At 39.2% G+C, this 23,676-nt stretch overlaps 4 protein-coding genes across 5 annotated transcripts in view; 2 read left to right on the top strand and 2 right to left on the bottom strand.

The window, feature by feature from the left end:
- Positions 1–8,550: 8,550 nt before the first annotated feature.
- On the bottom strand, positions 8,551–16,023 carry LOC134674892 (uncharacterized). Its single transcript, XM_063533047.1, has 6 exons — positions 15,567–16,023; positions 14,775–14,909; positions 13,741–14,050; positions 12,276–12,449; positions 11,300–11,551; positions 8,551–10,738 (listed from the first exon to the last, which is right to left on the bottom strand). The coding sequence occupies exons 1-6, from the start codon at positions 15,868–15,870 to the stop codon at positions 9,565–9,567; spliced, it is 2,349 nt and encodes a 782-aa protein (XP_063389117.1). The 5' UTR covers positions 15,871–16,023; the 3' UTR covers positions 8,551–9,564.
- Positions 16,024–16,484: 461 nt separating this feature from the next.
- LOC134674314 (protein mago nashi homolog) lies at positions 16,485–17,117 on the top strand. Its single transcript, XM_063532340.1, has one exon. It carries the CDS (start codon positions 16,626–16,628, stop codon positions 17,064–17,066), a length of 441 nt encoding a protein of 146 aa, XP_063388410.1. The 5' UTR covers positions 16,485–16,625; the 3' UTR covers positions 17,067–17,117.
- A 1,030-nt stretch (positions 17,118–18,147) lies between these two features.
- LOC134674769 (large ribosomal subunit protein uL18m) lies at positions 18,148–18,972 on the bottom strand. Its single transcript, XM_063532901.1, has 2 exons — positions 18,711–18,972; positions 18,148–18,549 (listed from the first exon to the last, which is right to left on the bottom strand). The coding sequence occupies exons 1-2, from the start codon at positions 18,875–18,877 to the stop codon at positions 18,198–18,200; spliced, it is 519 nt and encodes a 172-aa protein (XP_063388971.1). The 5' UTR covers positions 18,878–18,972; the 3' UTR covers positions 18,148–18,197.
- A 261-nt stretch (positions 18,973–19,233) lies between these two features.
- The window catches only part of LOC134674427 (TBC1 domain family member whacked), a 35,494-nt gene continuing 31,051 nt past the window's right edge, over positions 19,234–23,676 (top strand). For both annotated transcript variants that reach the window (XM_063532493.1, XM_063532492.1), the window contains exon 1: positions 19,234–19,749. In XM_063532493.1, coding sequence (XP_063388563.1) covers positions 19,613–19,749 — 137 coding nt within the window. In that variant the 5' untranslated portion in view covers positions 19,234–19,612. The remainder of the gene's footprint in view (positions 19,750–23,676) is intronic.

The following is a 23,676-nucleotide window of genomic DNA, read 5'->3' as shown; positions in this document are numbered from 1 at the left end:
TTTTGAATGTTGTCTGTTTTGTGTAGGTAATACCTTTATATGTGAAATAAAACTCGAGTACCTATACCTCATTATAATACACACGTATCAGAATATGGTAACAACTACACTTGTTCAAAGTCAGAAACCTTCATTTACTATTCATCTATTGGATACGAGAACTATCCTGGAAACTGTTATTTTTGTGGTCACCGTACGTATAACGAGCGTCAACAAAAGAAATCGAGCGGCTGAGGTAATGTCGCACAAATAAATGATTGCGACTTTCTCAATACTGCTGTTACACAAGTGACTGTACTGCTGTTTGCGTTGCCTATCCTCCTGGGGGGCTAGCCAAGATGAGAATCATTGATAAAAAGCGGTAGGTTCGTGCTTTTCATAGGTGCGCTAACGTGCCGGCTTTGCTGGAGCCCTCCGGCGTCCTCATGAACGATGGTAAGAGATGGTAAGCATTAGCATTGCAATTATGAAACTACACAACGGGACTTAATCGCGTATTTAAGTTTTAAGATTTACCTCCGACGTTTCGAGGACGGCGTTGTCCCCGTGGTCTCGGAGAAGACAGTCTTCTCCGAGACCACGAAACCACTTAAATACGCGATGAAGTCCCGTTGTGTAGTTTCATAATGTTAAATAATCGTGAAAGTTTAAATTTGCATTGCAATTCAGCGAGGTAATGCTGCCAGCGTCTACGGCACCTTGCCAAGGGGTAATTTTTTATTGTAGTAGGGATTTTATTCTTTTAATTACTTGTAGTTTATAAGTTTTTATACGATATTGTGTACTTAAATTGTATTGTTATCTTTTCATAGTATGTCATCCGGATCGAATATCCCGATACATTTCTTCTCGTCGATGTACGATCGTCATCGCCTAGACTAGCCAAGGCTCTTAACTGGTGATCCGTAGATCTCTGGAGGTTCCAGGAAATACTCTGTGACATAGTTTTATAAGTCAGGATATTAGTTTCGTCACTTAATTTCTGACAAGCTTTGAAAGAAAGAAGTAAATGCACAAAACAAATAGATACAGAAGTCAATCACATGCATGTACTTCACTTTTCATACCTACGCTCGGCGGTCGCTCTAGGGTTGTTAACTATAGCTTATGCACAAAAAACTATCGTGGTAGTGGCACTCGTATCAGCTCGTATCTAGTTGTTTGATTTATTGTTGAGGATGGAACGGGATGAAATGGAAATATAAATTAATAATAACTGAAATATTTTAATTTTAATGTCATTGTTAAACTGGTAGTTTAAAAAACGATAATTCACCGTTTAATGTTGAATTTAAACAACCATCTACTGAACAGTTATAATAACTTTTATTTTGTTTCTCCATTATTGCACAAAAAAGTTCACAGACGCGTGTCTCAAGCGGATAGCACTCGCGCGCGCAGTGGTCCCAACCGGTCCGAGATATCGTGTCTGTGAGCAGTGTCTATGTGTGCGTTGCTCGAACGCACTTTGTATGTAGATTGATTTCTGTACATATTTGTTCTGTGGTAAATGGCAAAATGCATTATGTTTCACGCCCTCGTCGCTACAAAACAAAGTAATAACGCCGGGACTATTACATGTAGTGTGATAAATGACTAGGATATTACCGATTTGGACGCCACACCGACGACACATCCCATGATGCAATCTGTTATCTAATGTGCTGACTCCACACTTATGAAGTTATGACAATACACACACTGCGAATACTTTCTTACATAGGAAGTTTATTTAGAAATTAAAAATCAGCCTGTATGTCGCATTGTCAAATACTTTAAATTACAACTGTTTATCTTTGTTGCACACAAAAAACTACACTTTTAAAAAAATATTAAAAATTTTCGAATAACGTTTCGTTATTTTGGAACGTTAACCTCACCAACACATTTTTTTTTTTCAGATACAACACAAATGGCAAAACTGAATTACGAGTGGACACTTGTATCAAGGAAGCCTTTTGCCAACAGTACAGTGGGATAGCACGGTTTATAAAATCACAAACTAAGAAAATTATATAAAATTAACCACAATCGAGCGGCGCCTATTTCTTTCCAAACGCACTATGTAATGTAACTACACTACCACTAAAATAATGCACGGAAATTAAATTAACGCACTTTCTAACATTTCTAAGACATTTGGCAAGTAGTCCATGATTTTATTACGACTTTTTAATGCTTCACGCATATGAATAAGCCTTTCACTGGGACTAAAATTACAGAGATATTATGATGACTTTAAATTAAATCTGAGTGTAAGATGGTATTACCTATGTACCTATAAAATTGAGTGTACCTAATGCATTCTCATTTTGTTGGCCAGAAAAATGGTTAACAATTTATGGTCCCAAGAAAAGGTGTTTTTGATACCGTAAATCCACCAAACTAGTTCCAAAGCTCATAAATTGGGGTTACTTTGATCATCGATCTTTGAGGAATAGGGAACAGGAGAAATTTAATAAGGCGATTGGCAACCTAATAGAAATACGAATACCTTATCGTTAAAAATCGTTGATCAATGTAACCCTACAAATCAATGTAACCCTAGTTTACAGGTAATTCCCAAGATGAAGTACTTAAGTAAAAGTAATCCAATTAAAATACGAAAGAATCGCACTGTCTAAGGCGTTTAAATTGTCCTCATATGAGACAATCTCGAATATTCAGCTAAGTCTACCTACTTGTTACTTAGCTACAAACAAATGTAGAACAAGTGCGCTTTGTGTGCACTAATCAGTCCGTGTAAGGTTTGCGTCACGGTATCTAGACCGTGACCTGACTTGCCAAAGGGCAGCCGATATCAAAGGACAGGGAGGACTTATGATTGTTTACATATTTTTGGCTATTTGACTCGACGACAGACTGTCGAATTGATACAAAATATTTGACTCAACTTTTCTTCTCTCTCTCTTGAGTCAAATAGGCCCCCTCTGGTATAAAGGTAGGCAAGTTGCTGTGATTAATTAAGTGCTGTGTACGTCTAATTTTATTATAATAATATTATATTAATAGCAAAATAAATTTGTTTTATGGAAAAGGTTGTCGCGATCCGATGTAGCGAAGTATTCTTAAATAAGATCTAACCACTAGTGGTTAATCTTTCATAAATCGAGTTCACAAAAACAATAATTGATTATCAGGTGAAAAAAACAGACGTCTTCTAATGAAGTAGGTAGGTACTTACCTACAATGTTACCTAAAACCTAAGCCCTAACAAAAATTCCCATTTATAAACGAGGTGTTCTAGATGGTTCTACTTACTAAATTATTAGGCAGGGTGCGAATGCAAAAGTTAATCAATCATATTTTATGATTCTTATACTGCAGTCGATATACATAGAGGAAAAGTAGCAGAAATCAGTTTTGCTTAAGAATCGATCCTACTAAGCACCTTACTAACATAGAAATAAGAGCTAGTTTGCAAATACCATGGTTATCACTAATTTAACGGTCACCGAACCTAAATATCAATACCATTGGCGCCAAATAGTAGTTGCTTTTATGGACCAATGTAAGTTATCGTCCGAAACAAGCTGCGCCGGCAAAAATTTACATATTTAATGACCCCACACGGGCCTTTCAAACTTAATTGTCGAATTTAGGTACAATACCATAATAATACTCTTGATAAAAACTGGTAGTGCCAATCTTTTTTGATTCAGGAATGCGATACAAATACAACTTCAACAAATCAATATTAAAATTTGTATTTATCCTGTAATCCTGTTGTAATTATCAACAATGTAAATTAGATGTGAAAAGAAGCAGTTTGTTAAAAACATTGTAACCTATCACTCTCTTCAAAACGTAAACTCTCACAATCAATACCGATTAGCCAATTACTTATAACAGACGCAAATAGCACGCAAAACGGACCTAGAAAGTGCAGCATCGAAGTAAACAACAGCAAAACGCATTATCTCGTGCAGCGCGATCGATAACGCGGCGTTTCGCGCGTAAAATGCGTTTTTTTTAACCGTTTTTACGCAAAATATTTTAAGCACATAGAGCACAACACTATAATTACCGCTGAAAAACGTCACTGTAACTTTTTTTTACATATAAATAAACAAATGGCGTTATAAAGTCGCGTAATCGCGCACACGTCTGTTGTCGGGCGCTGTTAACTATAACCTAGCCGGCCGGGGTGGCGCCGCGGCGTGGGGAGGGTTCCATTCCAGTGCCATTCATGATAGGGGAGGCTGACGCTTCCGGATTCATTGCCCTACCTGCGTAACTAAATGCTTTGGCGCCTTTTCGACTCAAATCGAGCACAATTTAAATGTACGTAAATATAACTTTACTAAATAGGATCCTTTTTTTATTGGATTTATTTAGGTACGTAGGTACTATTCATTGGGGTGCGATGTTAAGCAAAACGTAAAGTACCTACCTAACTATTCTATTACCCAATTGTGGTCAAATCAAAAGTGGTGATAGTCAAATGTGGTCAAATCAAAAGCATGGGTTATGACTTATGACTGTAGCAGTTTATTTATATTTTATGTACAGTCGACGTCAAAGATATGTTTACACATTTAATACCTTACCCCTTTTAGTAAAGCGAAAATTGTAACCATATCTTTGACGTCAACAGCACGTAGATAGGTTTGTTTATAATGCTGTTGGTTCCACCGTAGCGTCAAATTGCAGCTTTCTAGCACTAACGATCACGGAGAAAAGCCTCAGATATGGCATTAGCACACTTATACCTCAATAACGGTGTAGAAATTATTCTTCAACTCTTCATTCATTCACAAAAAGTGGAATCTTGAGCCTTGCGAGGGTTTCAAGGCAAGAGGGTCAAATTTTCAGTAGAAAAGGCTCAAATTGTATGAAAAGGTATGACGGGTGTAAAATCAAGTAAAAACTGCACATTCTATTTCGTACAAACTTTATTCAAATCAAAAAATAAAATCTACAATAATCCTTTACCTTTAACTAATATGTATAGTTATAAAATTTGTTTTAGCTTCTTCTCAATATTAGCATTGCCAATCCTTACGGCTCCAAGGCATCATTACCCTCCATGTTTTACAAAATTGATATTTATATTTTGTAAACTTAACACTCCGTCACAGACCTAACCAAACACAATCAAATTAAGCACAAATGTAATTAACAAAAAACGTAAGCTAACGGTCAAGTGACGAACTTCAACTTTTCTAAAACATCTTCGACAATAAGCTTAACAAATTATATTAAATCTTCTTTTACAGCTAATTTACAATGCATAATCTTTACTTCTTTTAATAAAAATACATATCTGATTTATCAAAGAACACTAGTTTTATTTACCTATGTTTTTTTGTGAAGTCGGTAACGATTGAGGCACATTTTCTTATTACATTTTACTTCCTTTGAGGTACTCCTACGCACAGCTTTTTTGGGTTGCCAGGACGACAGATTTACTAGGGACGCTCGATGTTGGTTCGATTAATCGATTATATTCACACAACGAAAATACTAATCGACAATTCGAGGTAATCGATTAATAAAAGATCGACTCATCCCTCTTTACGTTTCACACACATTGTTACTTTTATAAAGTTGAGTTTTATTTGAACATTTAATAATTGGAGTATAAGTTGTAGATGTAGTTGGTCCACATATGATATTGCTTTTGGCAAAACAAATCTTTCTATCGCTTGGAAAAGACATACATTGCTTGTAAAGCAGTCACAAAACGCTCAAAATCGGATTTTAGTGCGTCCACTCTGTGGGATGCAGCTTTTAATTAGAAGAGAAACTAATTTGTCAGTAGAAAGAGGCTACAAATAAAAAAAAATAGGCGCGTAAAGTAGTTCTTCCATCCAAATTTTTAATATTGCACCTTTTTCTACAGACAAATTAGTTTCTCAGATTACATATACGGTGGCTAAAAAATAACTGCATTCCCGTTACCAGGGAGGTTTTTGCAACTTTTACTATGGGACCAACCCCGAAATCACGAACAAAAAAATTGCCCTACCATAGATAATGGACCAGCCAAAATGTAAGAAACAGCAATTTTTTTTTCGCGATTTCGGGGTAGATCCCATGTAAAAGTTGTTCAGTATAATCTCCAAACCTCCCTGGCAACGGGAATGAAATTATTTTTTAGCTATCCTGTGTAGCAACTAACTAACTGTTAAAGAACATGATAGTACAAAAAGCTTGGTCTAGTAAAGCTTGGCCTGGTTAAAAAAATATAACGCGTTTTTGTAACTGCTTAAACGTGTACGTGCATTCAATATTCACTTGATAAAGTTAAAATTTTGCAAAAATGTAGTATACGATTTCAAATCGGTGTGTCACTGCAACCCTGTTACACAATAAAATTCATTAAAAAATACAGAACGCTCAGTCCATTAACATGTTGGTTAGTCAAATGTTACAAATATTCATAAACGTATAGTCAACAAAATTGCGATACGCAAACGTAACGTAACTGTTTTGGTTTTGGAAAACATCAATGGTTTATCATCACATAATTATCGATACTTATTATAACATAAATCAGATGAGTTAGTTGACAGTGAATATATTTACATAAACAAATTTCTTGAAAAATCTGCAACAAGGTGCTCATAAGGTGCATCCACACTGAAGTTAACTTTTCTGGAGCAGGGGCATTCCACGAGACTGTCGCTTACATAACGCTTTTGCCTTGTATGGCAGCTACCTCAATAAAATACGTGAATCTCGAGAATATACTGCCAATTTGTTAGCCAAGTCATGAAATATTACCTGACCCAATATCGCTTACTCAGCATTTCCAGAAGTATTAGAATTGCGTTATGTAAGCGACAGTCTCGTGGAATGCCCCAGCAACAGTGTGCTGCGGCAACTAGGTAAGTTATATAATGTTACCATCTTGCAATTCTTGCACGCTTCGCTTAAAAAAATGGCATGTCCCATTGGACAGATCCAATGGGACAATATAGCCGGTATTAAGGTAGGGAGAGCAAAATTATATTATGCGTCAGTATCAAGTGTGCTCGTAGAGCTAGACGTACGGTGATAATGATAGTAATAGAGTAATAGAATGTAGGCGTAGGCGCTTTTCAGTAATTAGCCTTTCTATGGCACTCGCGACACCTGTTACAAAAACTTCTACAACGTAAGGACGTCTTGGGTGTCAGAACGGCCGTGTTGTGAAATACTTAGCGATGTTACGATTCGACTTCGCAAATCGGTTCAAACCGATTTAGGTCTGAAGTCGACTAAATCGACGTGAGTGTTCCGGAAATCGACTTAAGATACGTTCACCCGCTCTAAACGCATCCTTTCATATTTGTTGATTCGTCACTTTCGTTTGACATATTGAGGATTAAAATGTACGCAAATCGATTTCAAACCACGAAGAAAAATGTTGCCATGTACATTGCCGCCATTATAGAGTCGAGTCAAGTCGAAACTTGGTATCTACAGGTAAGGTAAAATGAAACTTATTGTTTAAGTAGTAAGGTTCAATTTCGCATGGGCTTAAAGCGATTGATTTGGCGGTATACTTGGATCGGTTTGGCAGTTTTGCGCCGCGTCGCTTTGCAAACTCGAACTCAACAAATTCGCGGCAATGACACGAAAGCGCACGAGACCGCACGCTCTTTCCTGCTTGCTCGTATAGTGCTTTCCCGTTTTAGCTTTAGAAATTATAAAATTATGATTTATCGCGCAACGAAAAGTCAAAAAATATTACAAAAGTTTTAAGGCAAAGTTTTTGCTGTCGTGATAGTCTAAGGATTCTAAGGATCGAACAAAGCGTAAAATTGACAATTCAATTTCCTCAACTCAAAACCAAGTGACTACGGAGCGGTTTGAACTACTGATACTTAAAAAGTAGAAGTTAAATCGACTTGGCCAAATCGGTTTGCAAACCGATTTGGGTTTAAATCGGAGTCGACTTATTCGGTTTGAAATTTTTTCGATTTGACCCATCACTAGAAATACTGACCTCGCTATGGTCAGGATGGCCGAGTGTGAGAAATAGTCTTCTTGTGCTTGTTTCAAAACGTCACTAGAAGCTAAATAAGTGATAGTAACGCGATAGTTGAAGTTTACCAACAGTCACGTGGACTGCCGGGTGTTGACAATGGTTAAATAAAAGCTGTCAATGTTACATTCAAAACAACATTAATGAGCAAAAATATATGTTCAAGAGACGCCAAAACCATTTATGGAGCTCAACCAGCCCTGTTGCAGTGTTGCTCCACAAAAGTTAACTGCGGTGCCACCTTTATAGTTTTTCATAAGAATCATTAGTTATTTTATTATTTATGGAAATATATTTACTGTTAACCGTATGAGATAGCTAATATACTGGATAAAGTTAAGAGAAAAAAGTAGATTGGTTTTGTAATGTAACTACACAAATTTTACACTCCAATTCATTAATATACCTACATCAAAGTTTTAAATTAACAATTTATAGGCACTCCTAAAATATTAAACAATATTGTTACAATTAAAAATTTCTACTTTTTTCTCTTTACTTAACTTAAACCAATAATTCCTCTTATTTTTCTCTATTGGTCTAGGTCAGCGGTCGGCAACCTTTTAGCAGCCAAGGGCCACATAGCAGTTAACGAAGTGAACGCGGGCCGTACTTTGTTAATATTTATAGGGTCTTTGCTAGTAGCCAGGGAGGCTTGCGGGCCGCAAGTGAGAGGTTCGCGGGCCGCGGGTTGCCGACCGCTGGTCTAGGTCCTAACTGAAAACACAGTTCTATGTAACAATATGGAAGGCGCATTAAGACAAATACAAGTTACATGGATATGTCTAACATGTCTATCTTAATAAGAATTCCGTAACAAAATAAGATGTCATTTTAAGTTAAACTAGCTACTCTCATCACTAAAGGATAAAGCTAGTAAGGAAGTACACAAAAGAATTCTTTTCCTAAAAGAATAACTCCAATAACTACGTTTCTTCAAAACTAAAAATTGCCTTTAATACGTCAATACGAAAATTTTCGTTTCAAATTTTACATTTTTCTGTACACTTCAAATATATAAATATTATATATAGCACTCTTATTAAATTTACTACATTATTTGAGAAAAGCACTCTTGGTATAGTATGCATAATTTCACTATTATAATTAAGGGTAAATATAATTATATCATTGCGAAAGGTTCCCCCGTCGAGATATCTCGAAAATAATGGTGTAACTATATATCTGACTCGCGCTTCATAAGGTTCGGTGAAGTTACATGTAGCCTCGGTGATGAAAATTTAATTTTCACACGCTTAAAGATAAATGCAGGACGATATCGGCCGTAAATACGCATAAAATAAATATCTATCGGGGCTAATTCATTCCGCCTGGTCCACGAGTTAAACTTACGTTTATATTCAATATACTCTTTGTACTATCGTTCGCCGCGCGGCGTCGACCGCGGCCCCGAGAGCGGATCGCTAAAAATAAAAATCAACAACAGAAGTTTGACCGGAAACGACGCGGTCATCTTTGGATCCCGCCCGGCCGGGGCGATAAAATATGAAAAGTCAAAGAGTACTTTGGCAGTACTAGAAGGCACCGTTATCCCCGCACTCGCGGGTAACCGCGACACACTACACTAGTCACTTGGCGAGCCGCCGGCGCAGGCGGTTGCGCAGCGCCAGCGCCGGCGCCCACGGGCCCGACGCGCGCTTGTTGAGCGCGCGCGCCACGCGCTCCCCCGCCGAGAGGCGCGCCCTGCTCGCGTCCAGCCGCGGCGCCTTGTGCGCCACGCCGTCCTCCGCCGCCGCGCGCCGCTTGCCCGCCTTGCCCGGCGGCGGCGGCGGCGGCGCCGGCTCCGCCGCGTCGTTGCGCGAGCGCAGCGCGCGCGCGCGCAGGCAGTCGTCGGCGGCGGCCGGCGTGGTGGAGTGCACCTCGGGCTCGGGCGCGCTATCCGCGGTGCGCGGGGAGCGGCGCGAGGCGGGCGCGGCGCCGGGCGCGGGCGACGGGCGGGCGCGGTTCTCCTTGCAGCAGCCGCGCGGACGCGGGCGGGGCGCGGGCGCCGGCGGGAGGCGCCGCGCCGCCGGGGCCCGCCGCGCCGGGCCCGGGGCGCGCGCCGAGTTTCCCGGCCGGGGCGCGGCGGGGAGGAGCGCGGCGGAGCGCGTGGCGCGCGGCTCGGGCTCGGCGGGCGGCTTGCGCGGCGGCGCGCGGTCGGGCGGCGCGGCGGGCGCGGGCGGGGCGCGGCGGGTGAGGATGACGACGCGGTCGGCGGGCGGCGCGGCGGCGGGCCGGGCGCGGCCGCCCGCCTGCCGCGTCTGCGGGCGCGGCGCGGCCTCGGCGTCGTGCGAGCGCAGCACGCGGTCGTTGGCCGGCGGAGCCGCGTCGCGCCGAGCCTCCGCCTTCGGTCGCCGGCCGCGCGGCCGCGGCGGGCCCTCCGTCGGCGAGCTGGAGGACACCTCGTTGATCTGTATACTGACGTCGTCGCCGTCGGTCTTCGGCTCCTCGGCCGCGGGCGACGGCGGGTCGACGGGAACGTCGGGCGGCAACGTCTTCTCCGACTCGGGCTCCGGGAGCACCGTGGCCGGCTCCGGATCGGGTTCCTCCCTCTGTTTCTCGCCGGCCAGCTCCTTCGTGACCGAGGACAGAGTGTTAACTAGCCTGGACCGCTGAAGAAGGCGCGCCATGAAGTAGGACTCGGCGGGGTTCCCGTAGTTGGCGATCGCGTCGCTCTCCTGCTCGCGCTTCTCACCGCGTTCGTCGCTGCCGGTCGAGAAACGCCCGTCGAGGGTTGCACACGGAGGTAGCGGTGTTCTGCTGCTAAAACAATAGTTTTGATTAGCATAATATTACACAAGTATTACATTTTGAACTATCGATGCACAAACTGCAATTGTATTGTTATATCCAATAAAGACACATTGTATGTCAGGATGGCAGAGTGTGTCAGTAATATGCAAAACACAGTAGCCGACAAACGACAGGAAACTTAATAAAATGTAAGCGCGGTAGACTTTTCAATAATTAGGCTTTCTATAGAAGCACTTCCGACACCTGTTACAAAAACTGCTACAACGTAAGGACGTGTTGCGTGTCAGGATGGCCGGGTTGTGAAATACTGACCTCTCTGTGGTCAGGATGGCCGAGTGTAAGAAATAGTCTTCCTGTGCTAGTAGTCAAATTAAAACGTCTCCATTTCGAAAACTTTAAAAAACTAAGTGGTCTCAGGAGTAGCAGGCTTATTACATAGGAGTATCTAGTCATGATGGATGATGCTCACACCGTTCTGCGGCATAGCTCTCCAGTTCATCCGATGAGACCGGCGGCGCAGGCACCGAGGTCGTGAAACGCGTCAGCATGGCCTAGTTGTAAAATACTAACCTCTCTGTGGTCTCCGGCGTCGCAGGCTTATTGCTGTCGACATCCGAGTATCTCGTCATGATGGTGAGCCCGTTCTGCGGCACCGGCCTCGTGTCGGGCTCCTCGGGCGGCGGGGCGGGCGCGGGCGCGGGCGCGGGCGCGGCGGCGGGCTTGGAGCGCGCGCGCAGCACGGTGGCGCGCGGCGGCCCGGGCGGGTCCAGCATGAGCGTCACCACGGACGTGTTGTCGGCGCGCATGCGTGTGTTCGACCATCTGGAAAGGGAAACGAGTTTCTTTTATTGAGACTGGATAGTCTTGATGTGTCTGTTAATGTTTGTAGAAACTATAAGGGTTCTTCAGGGCTGTTTGGAAAAGCCTTTTTCCACGATTAAATACCTAATTCCTAAAGGCGACAACGACAAAGACTACAAGCACTATCTATAATAGACTTATTTTAGTTTATTTGGTACAGAAGGAACGAAAAATGATAAACATACAATATCTTGTACAGATGTAGTGCATAATTATATTCCATCGTATTTTCACGGAAACGGGGTCCCTTTGTTTCCCATAAAGTTTTAAGTCATAATGTATCGTTTGTCATATTATCGTTAGTCATAAAACTGAAACCGTTAACTTTTCAGGATTTTCGTAAGGTTATGCTGTAGATAGGTTAGGTTAGGTTAGGTTTGTTTTATGGCAATCCTGAAAAGTTACGCGTTTCTGAGAAAAACCAATTATGACTAACGAAAATTCGGACAAACAATACATTATGACTTCAAACTATTTGGGAAACAATAGAGACCCCACGGAAACTTTTTGTACTGAGACTGACTGCAAGCAAGCAAGACACGGTCGTACGTTTCCGTGAAAATACGAAGGTAAATATTATGCAGTATTTGTATTTATATGCCGGATGTTTTCTTTACTTATCACTAATAGAAATAAGTGAAATAACAAATAACAATAGAAAAAATGTCGTAAATGTACAATGTACCTCTCAAGAGCATGGTCAACTAAACTCTTGGACGGGTTCAGCCAGTCTCTCGGCTGGTTAGCAGAGCCGCCAACGAGTGCTGCCTCGTTGTGTCTCTCCGTCGCCTGCACCAGGCTCACAGCACCCTCCGGTGATATCATGTTCCATAGACCGTCTGTTCCGAATATTAGGCACCTGGAACAAAATGTGAGTATAATAATTAATAATTTTAAACAAAAAAAACATTTACATAACAGTAAATTTTTGTTTGGTCTTCATCACTAGTTCAAATGTTATTTTTCAAGGACTACATGCATGATTTATTATGAAAAATACGCAAATGTGTGCCTATGTGAGAAGAGTACCCGACTTCACCAGGATCTCATAATCTAATCCCGATGGTATCATTCATACATACATAAATGAAATAAAATAAATATCCCAAATAATGGAGAAGGAGAACCTTTTTGTCGTCGGACTCGCGCAAGAAGGGTTCCGTACCATTACGCAAACAATCACGTTTGTGGTATGCGAGCCCCTCTTAAATATGTATTTTATTCTGTTTTTAGTATTTGTTGTTATAGCGGCAACAGAAATGTCAGAAATACATCATCTGTGAAATGTGTGAAATTACAACTGTCTAGACAGTTCATGAGTTTACAGCCTAGTGACAGACAGACAGTTGAGTCTTAGTAATATTGTACCGTTTTTTACCCTTTGGGTATGGAACTAGAAACACCTCAGAGCCTAAGACTATTTGAAACAGGCTGAAGCTATAAATAATATGAATTGTAATATTTGAAAACAAAATAGTTTTATGTGGCGAGTTATTATAAATTAATTAAAATATTCCAAGGTGCAAATAATATATACAGACTCAACTCTGATATTGAAATGGAACCAAAACATGTTTGTAAAATGTGGACAATGTTAGGATTAAAATAATCTAGAATATGTTAACCCAATCTAACCTGTTTAGGAAGCGGAATTTCTAGTTTTAAAACACTGATGTAATTAATGCAGAATTCTGCCAATGGAAAATATATTTGTTTGTAATTTATGCGCTGTTCATGTATATCTATAACTTTGCAGTGTATATTATGCTAGTAATAAAATAAATAACTATAACATAATTTATTGGTTTTCCAGGTAATAAGGAAAATAATATATTTTTAAGATAATAAGGGAAGTATATACTATAGTAATATGTAGGTATAGTAAACGTTCATCTGTTCACAGTTGTTAACTATTGATTTGTTTGGAATGAAAAAGGGTATTATTGGTGTTTTATTCCATGTCTCTTGTTTCAGACCAGGTTTCATGATGTACAAATAGCTCTTTGTATAATTACGGTTTGCCTGTGTACATAATTATCATACCTTGCTTTTCATACAAACATAGTCCACATTTTCCTCTACGTTTGTATTGAGAAACGGCCGTCCCCTTTCCCCCTAACTGTGTTGATTATTGATTTACACATCCTTACCTAAATTTAGTAGGGTCTATCGTCAGCACTCCCACATCTGGGTCCGGACTGACTATGAACTCATCATTCTGTGTATTATAACTCCATAGGTCACCCAAGGACCTGGCCACAGCCAAGAATGGGATCTCATCCATCGGGGTATTCTTCTTGATAGGTCCTTTGTGGCCCTGGCGGGGTCTGTTCCATACAACTCTTGGAACACCCGCTTTGGAGACCACTTTGCCACCGCATTTTTGGATGCGTTCCATTTCCGCTGTGGATTCGGGTTTGTGGTCTGATGTTAAGGGCTTGGCGGCCCATTCCTCGCTCCCTGCAAGAAATATCAATCTTCAAAAAAAAATCCATAAAATCCTTAAATTATTGCTTCAGTAAAATACGTTTCACAGTGTTTTTGTTGTGTAAATACACATGCATTTATGCATGTAAATTCATAGAAAAGTGTTGATCCTATTCTTATTTTAATAATAGAAAGAATTATCTTGTTTCCTGTTTACTAACATGTACAACCATATCTCTCATGTAAATGAATTATGCTCAAATATAAGTAATAAACATTTATATTTCTCTAATAAGTAAATATACAGCTACAGGAATCATATGGATTGCCATGCAGTGTTGGCCGAAACGTTAATGCAATTGAAAATGTTGGCCATTAACCATTATAAATTGAACCTTAAACCGTAACGGACGATTACAGTTTACGATTCAATTTATAATGGTTAATGGCCAACATTTTCAATTGCATTAACGTTTCGGCCAACACTGTTGCCATGAATATCAAAATCAGGTGAAATTAAAACAGAGGGCCCAAACTGGCATTTTTATTGTATTCTTAAGATAGAAACAAATAGCAAGATCGGGATCAGGGAAAGGTTCTGGTCATTACTAAGTATAAACTTATGTATCTTTATAAACTGAACATAAAAGGCTTTTTTATACTTATATTTATTTTATAAATATCAACCCACATACAACCTGGAGGCATACAGTGGAAAAGGAGGTTGCGCTGGACCGCGAATAATGGAAATCCTTACCTTCTTTCTGGTAACCAAGAACAATTGCAGAATCCCCGACATGGCCTATGTATATTTTCCCTCGCCTTATAAAAGCTACGCTGGCCGTTGTGCCAGCGGTGCTTGGTAATCCTGTCACAGTCTTTGGCCATTTCTCTGTAAATACAAATTAAACATATAAGTTATGCGTACAAGAAATCTTCATACTGGTTCTGTTTTGGCTGTTTTCTACTTGCAAATACCCAAAAGTTGTAACAGATCTCTATAGCAATAATTATACAATCATTTGTTAAGTTGTTATACTTATGATTAAGTTTTGAGTTGGTTTCCCTTTGCTCTAGAATAAAGAATATTGTTCTGACCTCATAAGTGGCACAGCATTGCAAAACTAGGTTACTCTTGAGCACTAAATGTTTTACAGCCTTTGCAACTTTCACAAAAGTGGGTATCAATTTTGGTAATGGGATCTTGGGCCAATATAACAACAAACTGGCGTGACGGCTTTCACTTTGGTAATCCCACTTACATAAGCAGGAAACCACATCCCAAAATCTGTAAATACTTGTATGCATAGTACATGTTATCTAACAGACCCACACAAACAAAAACATCGCCTAACGACCATTTTAACATCTTTTGTTGACCCAATGTCAAACCACTCAAGACAAAAAACTCCCGCCTTTACAAGGTCACGCAAACAATTCTTTACAATCACCTAGGATTCTCATGGGAAGCATTGGCAGCAATATTTGCGCAATGGTAGTGTAGAAACAGCAAAATAGTTAAAGAATAACCTCGCACTTGGACGTTTACCTAGCTCTTTCCACATGTTCAAGTGGGTCAGCATGTAACCATTCCTGATAGCTTTCAGCACGTCCTCATCGTTGTCCGACCAGAACTGACGCTGCTTCACAATAGAGTCCATCAAGTGCTCCTTCGCGAAAGCTGCGGCCTCGCTCCCGCCGTGCCCATCGTAAATTCCAAAGAAGGCATACTCCAAATCTCTCTCGTCCTCGGTTTGTTGATACGCAACGGAAAACAAATCTTCCATATACTTTCTCCCGCCTTGGCTACAATGGCCCGTCACACGTAAATTAACACCAATTGACGCAGGCATTTTACACTAGAACACTACAAACTGTTAACAAAATATTATGACTTCATTTTTAACACAAGCGTTCCTTCAGACATTTTGCATTTGCAATTACGCGAGTCTCGACTGACTAACGAGAGGTCACGTGGACATATTGATCACAAGCGGAGCCAGTGCCAATGCGGTTTACTGTATGTTAGAAAGAGATAGCTATATTTTGCTCAGTTAGCTATGAAAATAAAGGCGCCATGATATGTTCCGCCATTTTTTAATGACGCGTCAATGTAGTATCTTATTAAGCTACACATTGTAAATTAGCGATCTTGAATATTTTTAATATAAAATCAATATCCTTATAAATTATTACTTATTTTATTGTATTCTTAAGATTACAAACAGGGTCCAAATTTTAGGTCCTTTGGTAAATGGAAATAAAAAGTTCACTGCGTTTTGTTGCTTGGTAATATATTATTTTTCACTGTTGAAAATACATTAGTATTTTAAATTAAACCTTTTTTAATGTAGAAAATGGATAAATATATTTAGAAGCATAAATATAATAGTTTACGTTTAGAGAGCAATTTGTTCTACTTCACTGGCCAAGGATAATAAAGCATAGGTAGCGTTTCCTTTATCTGTGGCAAGTTGGCAACTTGGCGGAGTTCACCCGCTTTCACATCGATGACACAAACATAACCCTGTTTTATTTACCAAAGGAGCGTAAAAAGTAATTTCCCACTTATAGAATTTGTTATTTTAGTGAGCGAAATCCGTAGAAAATGTCGACAGACTTTTATATACGGTATTACGTCGGTCACAGGGGAAAATTTGGCCATGAATTCCTCGAGTTTGAGTTCCGGCCCGATGGCAAACTGCGCTATGCCAACAATTCTAATTACAAGAACGATACAATGATCCGGAAAGAGGCATACCTACACCCCTGTGTAATGGAGGAACTGAAGAGAATAATTGTGGATTCCGAAATAATGCACGAAGATGACCGTTTGTGGCCCCAACCCGATCGGGTTGGTAGACAGGAGCTAGAGATTGTGATCGGAGAGGAGCATATCTCGTTCACCACCTCGAAAACTGGGTCTCTGCTGGATGTCAACCAGTCCCGCGACCCAGAAGGTCTCCGCGGCTTCTATTACCTTGTGCAGGATTTGAAATGCCTCGTGTTTTCTCTCATTGGACTTCATTTTAAGATTAAGCCTATATAATTTTAACTTTAAGATTTACTGCTAAATGACTTAATAAATATGTAAACCACTTGTAGTTGTATTTATTACTAATTCCTGCTTTTATAGCAGATTTTGCAACCACACATACCTATCAATTGAAAGTCTGTAAAACTTTGCTTGTTTCCTGAGATATACAAAATAATTTAACATAGTCTGCAGTAGATTTCATCCTGAATTGCAATTCAGTAGATGCCTACCAACAAAGTAGATTTCAATCTACTATAAGGTCAATGTCGGTCAGACTGGCATATATATATATAAAATTTATTACTGGGAAGACCATCATAAGGCAAGAAGTCTTGTATTTGTATATACATACGTTGCTCATACAGAGAAAGGAAGTGCTTTACTTCTGTGATGTTCACATTTTCATCTATCAATCTAATTACTCTTGGGATAATTATTGCTCCATACAGCATGCTCATACCATCAGCCAGCTGCCATGACACTTACTAATGTTGCCAGTGCATCTGCCTATATTTATTGAACACCACAACTACTGCTCTCCCTTCTGGAAGTGGAGTATGTGTACAGTCAACGTCAAAGATATGTTTACCCTTTTGCACCTCACTCCTTTGTAATACGGTGAAAAGTGTAAACATATCTTTGACATTGACTATACAAACACATGAGTTAAAAGCTACAAACGTGCTTATAGACAGTCTTCCCTTGACCTTCATTGTGAAATTTAATAGCATAAATGCTTGCTTATTTCATGAAATCAACTCTACCACTTCCTAACTATCGTTCTTCAATCAAAACATGAGCAGGCCTAGGGCCCGTTTCTCAAAAGCTTGTAACTTGTAATACAAGTAGAAGTCCCTTTCTAACAAAAGCTGTCAAAAAGTGACATCCGCTTGTATTACAAGTTACAAGCTTTTGAGAAAAGGGCCCCTAAGTGAAAGGGTGTACCACAGAAAATATCACTATTTATTTTTATACTTTCCAAGTCTGCACCAACAATTAAGAAGTTATTATATGCTGAGTGGCTCTGTTAAACCAAAATATACAATTTTGATTCTGACAAGTCTGGCTTAAATTTGAAAGAGAAAAACAACACTGCAATAAATCTAACAAATATATTTCTACACTAATAATTACACTTTGAAACTACTCTTCAGTAACATTCCATGGTTTTTCAGGCCTATGTTTATCCCAAGGATAAGGCTTCTTATAAACCTCAGGCTCTTTCAACTTGATGCCCCCGTTCTGAACCTCTTTGATAAGCCTCTCTATCTTCCCTCCTTTTGTAGCTTGAATGTCACAGTACATTTCAGAGATGCCAGCCTCTAAGCATCTCTGAGCAAAGACTTGGCCAACACTGATGTAAGCACACATGTCTTTTGTGCTATAAAGTTGCTTTTGGAGTGCCCAATCAGAGGATTTCACTTCAACAACTGGACCGTTGAGGTAATGGACCAACTGTGCTGTTACTGAGCGGTTACTCGAGGTGAGAATCAATCTGAAACATTAATATTATATTATAAGACTTCCGAGGGACAGAAAATAATTGAGGACTCGTACACATACAATCACTATGTTGTGTCCCTTCCTAGTTTTTATACTCTTAAGTCTATACTAAATTAAGCTTTACTAAGAGGCTATTCATTTTGCCGTTCTTACTTATGCCAAAATTTTCTGCCAGGGTTATCTAAGTGATATCCATCAGGTTTGCGAGCTACACGAATCCTCTCTAGGTTTCTAGGGTTTCTGTTTACGAATTCCGCTGGAGCAGATGACGCATTCCTTGCGAAAGGAGGAACCAAGTAGAGCTTTCTTATAGAGTTCATTTTAAGTAACGTATTTTAGTAACTAATCTATTTATTCAATGTAAATTAATTGAAAACACAGGAAAGGAAAACATAACCTAGTTAATTTTTGACAAGTAAATTAAGTAATATAATTGCACTACTGAATCTAATTATGTTGTTGAATAGAAACAAGAAGAAAACAACCTTAATACAACTAATTACAGTCTATTATTCCTAAATACATTATGAGATTTATAAATAGCGTGATTAGTGTCAACTTGAACACAATTACAGCAAAATGTTGCCAGTCTAATACATTTTATTACTAAAATAACCGTTATAACAGGTTATAACGACGTTAATAGCGAAATAATTTGGCACAACACTAGCAAATGTGACGTATGCTACTAGGAGGCTATGTTTTATCTGTACCCTCACATATTTCTGGCCCACCCACACTTTGTTGAATTTTGATAAGAAAAATATTGGTTTGTGTTCATCGTAAGCACGTATCGTTGCCATATTTACTACAGTTATGGTTGTGCGTCGAAACAATTCGCGCTGTGAACGTGATTTCAGTTCTTTCTCTATCGTATTGTCAATGTGAAACGAGTGTTTGCTGTGGTTTCGTCAGCGGGTGTTAACACCAGAAACAGTTACGTGTTTTGCAATTAATTCGTCCGCCCACTCGACCGTCGGTAGAAGCGGGTGTACGCGGCGTGCGTGATGATACTGGGTGCTAGATAGTGCAGTTGATTTGGGACAGATTCGGATATGTCGCTCCAGAAAAGTGTTAAAAGTGCCGGAGGGGATCGCAGCGAGCAGGCGGACACCACTTCTATATGTTCCTCGGTGACCACCCAGCCTGACAGGCATGGGTTTTTCGGAGGTGCTCAATACAGTCCAGAGCCGTAAGTAATGTTTACATTCTTAACCAATCATAACTAGTGAGTCATAATACTGCATGTATTATGCACATCTGTTTGACTAGAAAAGCCATGGCCCGTACGTAATTGAAAATAAAAAAAAAACAGTTGTGTTTTTGTTGGTTTTATTTGAATAACAATACATGCAGACTCTCACTCTAATTACAATAAATGTGAAAGTGTATGGTCAGCAGAGAAATTGCATACTGACAATTACATACTCATTTCTTACTTTTCAAATTACCTTGGTCTTTGAATAATAAAACTTTCTTTGTGCAAAATTATTAGATAGGTATGCAATCCTGCTTTAAACAATATGAGGATAGACAACAAATAACAAACATTGACTGATGAATATATATTTAAAAGTATTTTTGTAGACCTATTGAACTATTGTCAAATGAAAAGCTACAAATAATTTCTTATTTTTATATATGTTTACCTCCTGGAGTTATCAAAGAGACTAATCAATTATCTCTGACCCAGTTATGCTATTCTCATCTTATCTATTTAGATTTACTACTTGTGTTTTAGGCTACTTAATTTGAAAGTAAGAAAAAATATGTTGTCTATAGTTCGTTTTTTTAGCATTAGAAAGAACTTGGAAGAAGGTAAGCGATTTTGGCATGTCTTTTAATTGAAAAACGCTTATTACAAATCAGTAACTATCATTTATGAAAGCAGAAGAATATAAATGATCGTATTAGATTCATAATTGTTACATATTTAATGTGTTTTTCAATTAAAAGACACATCAAGATTGTTTACCTTATTTCTAATGCTAAAAAAACGAACTATAAAATACAAACTTGATCTCAGGACAAGACAATAATGTCACTGATTTTGTGAATTCTATTATACACTGTGTATTTGAAAAACAGGAAATATTGCCCAGAAAACCATACATTGTGTTTATATTTTCTAAAAATTAGACAGAGCACATAGTGGGACCATGCTAAGTCTTGATTCCAAATGCTATGTTCAGTATGGAGCAGGGGCCCGTTTCTTGAATGCATGTAACTTGTAATACAAGTGGATATCTCTTGTTGGCAGCGTTTGTTAAAAAGGGACTTCCACTTGTATTACAAGTTACAAGCTTTTGAAAAACGGGCCCCTGGTTGGGGATATGTATGAACATTTACTGCCAAATTGGTGCAAAGTTAGCATTGTCAGAGTCTATCATAATTTACAACTTCCATGAGTAACATTCCATACACTTCAGATTCTAATAAACAATCATCATAGGTAAATTATTAAATATTGATGATGTGCCTTATTTCTACTGTGACTAAACTGGGAATCATATTTCCAATAGCATTGATAATGGGGCCACCTGTGCTATCAGTGACTGGCAAAACAAATGACTCATCCCATGGAGTTATTGCAAAAGATCAGTATAGGATCTTTCAAATAAAAAAAGCGGCCAAGTGCGAGTCGGACTCGCCCATGAAGGGTAGCAGCAAGTAACATAATAAAATAGTGGTTTACGATTTATGACGTATTAAAAAAACTACTTACTAGATCTCGTTCAAACCAATTTTCGGTGGAAGTTTGCATGGTAATGTACATCATATATTTTTTTAGTTTTATCATTCTCTTATTTTAGAAGTTACGGGGGATGACACACATTTTACCACTTTGGAAGTGTCTCGCGCAAACTATTCAGTTTAGAAAAAAATTATATTAGAAACCTCAATATCATTTCTGAAGACCTATCCATAGATACCCCACACGTATGGGTTCGATAAGGGTTCCGTTTTTTGCCATTTGGCTACGGAACCCTAAAAAAATATCAATACGGTCTGCAAGCTTGTGGTCTGCTTGGAAACAAATCCCAAGAATTGGAGTAGGCAATAACTAGTGCCTACAATCTGACCTAACCCAGGGGCGAAACTAGGCTTTGTTGTTAGTTCAGTTGCCTTATGATGTTTTCCTTCACCAAGTGACGCATGCAAAGTAAAAATTTGACAGTAAATAAAAAAAATTAAACACCTTTTGGCTGTTATGCTAAAAATGTAGTCACCTAAAATAATATTGTTTACTCTTCGAAAGCCACAAAAATATGTGACGCGCTCATTGGCCCTACAAATAAGATCGTGTCAGATATTTTTGCGGCCATCGTTGTGTAATATATTATTGCAGGTGACTGTACAATCCCCAATTTCATTGATTTCTTTGCAATAAACAAGTCACTTACATGTCATATATCAATCCAACCTAACAAAGCATGTCTCAAGTGCAAAAAATATAATGCACAAGAAGATTGAATACAACCGAGCAAAGTAGAAACCCTGTAATTGTATCACAATACACATAATACAGGAAAAACTAATGTTTCTCAATTTCCCACTCGTAATGGCGGATTGTTATCTATCGCGGTTTTTCGTGCGAGGCTATTTGAAGGAATTGTCTGATTTTAATTATCGTTACATTCTGGTTGATGTGGGCAAAAATATTGAAAATTGGTGCAAATGTTTTTAAAACTATTTATTAATTGGTGTAAAAATAGCTTTGGCAACAACCTGTTAGCCTTTAATTGGTAATCACCTTTATTATGAAGCTGGAAGACTGAAATCCCGTATTTTATCTTTCATTTAATTCTGTCAGGAAATCCCAAATTTCTGTCTGGCCACCCTACGCACGAGATGCATAGGAAATCCTAAAAAAGAAGATCCACCAAGTCATTATCTGGACCGACGATGTAATAAACATTAGCAGGCACTGACTTGCATATTCAAAGAATGAAAAACACATTATGCAAGTATTCTTTTGTAAATCCATTGGTCTTAGAAATTGTAAGTTAGAATAAAATAAATCGACCACAAATCTTTGCGATAAGACTTATGTTAGATTGCATAGAAGGAGATAACAGCTACGAAAATAGAAAGTGTACATCTGTTATATTACGGCCAAGGAAATTGTGAACAAATGCATGCGATTTGTTTCCAATGCAGGCCACACACGTAACGATAAATCGTAGCGATTAAACTGTGCAGTCCGATTTGCGCAGTTTTATCTGCCGTGTGTATGACAAATCGTTGTCGATTATCGTAACGATTAGTAGATAAAACTGCGCAAATCGGACTGCACAGTGTAATCGCTACGATTTATAGTTACGTGTGTAGCCGGGGTAATAGGGGGTATTACTGCAATGTTCTGCCGCCAGAGTGCAGCACTCAGCTAGCTAGTAAACCCATAGAGTAACTTAAACATATTGTGCCTTAAACAGTTTTTTGACATGTTTTTAGAGACAATAAAATATGACATTGATGCATCAAGGCGGTTTGTTAACAAGGGCCTACCGGGAAACGCGAAAATCGAAATTTAGTTATCTGATTCTTTATCGCTCGAATATGCAAGAGCGATAGAGAGGTTAAATAACGAAATTTTGATTTTCTTGTTTCTCGGTAGACCCCCAGATTGTGATGGATTGTGGTAGTAGTGCCCCCTACGCAGAGTTTCGCGTAATATCCCCTATTATCTTGTACCTACGTGTACTTACTACTTATTTATAAGTGTTACACAATGTGGTAATGCCGATTATTGCTTGTTCAGGGGGCCGATTTTTGAATTTCGATCGCTCGATTTCGTCATGCAAAAATCGGTGGAAAACGGCGAAATGCTAATTTTTGAAATACGAGCGATTGAAATTTGGAATCTTGTGGTATTGAGCACTCGATTTCAATTCTATTAGTAGAATTTAAACGCCTAGTAGTGGAGATATCATTTAACGAAATACACAAAATCGAGTGGTCGAATTTCAAAAATCGGCCCGCTGTTCATTGCTTTGTTTACTATTAGATAATATTGAGTGTGAATTATAGCTTTGAAGCTACAATATTAAAAGGCCGCTAAAGTCTAATACCTACTCTCAATTTCGGATTTGCCTAGACCCGGCACGCCAGTCCGTTT

The sequence above is a fragment of the Cydia fagiglandana genome, chromosome 20 (genome assembly GCF_963556715.1).
Source record: "Cydia fagiglandana chromosome 20, ilCydFagi1.1, whole genome shotgun sequence".
NCBI lineage: Eukaryota > Metazoa > Arthropoda > Insecta > Lepidoptera > Tortricidae > Cydia > Cydia fagiglandana.
The sequence above is the reverse complement of the archived record's forward strand: the minus strand, read 5'-3'. Positions and strand labels throughout refer to the sequence as shown.

Bases quoted from the DNA above. Each gene is read 5' to 3' on its own strand.
- LOC134674892 (XM_063533047.1), bottom strand. From the start codon at position 15,870: ATGCCTGCGTCAATTGGTGTTAATTTACGTGTGACGGGCCATTGTAGC. The intron at 14,910-15,566 runs GTAAACGTCCAA...TTGTATTTACAG, and splicing joins GAACATGTGGAAAGAGCTAG to AGAAATGGCCAAAGACTGTG. The intron at 12,450-13,740 runs GTAAGGATGTGT...ATTTTGTTCCAG, and splicing joins ATAGACCCTACTAAATTTAG to GTGCCTAATATTCGGAACAG.
- LOC134674314 (XM_063532340.1), top strand. From the start codon at position 16,626: ATGTCGACAGACTTTTATATACGGTATTACGTCGGTCACAGGGGAAAA.
- LOC134674769 (XM_063532901.1), bottom strand. From the start codon at position 18,877: ATGAACTCTATAAGAAAGCTCTACTTGGTTCCTCCTTTCGCAAGGAAT. The intron at 18,550-18,710 runs GTAAGAACGGCA...TTAATGTTTCAG, and splicing joins GGCAGAAAATTTTGGCATAA to ATTGATTCTCACCTCGAGTA.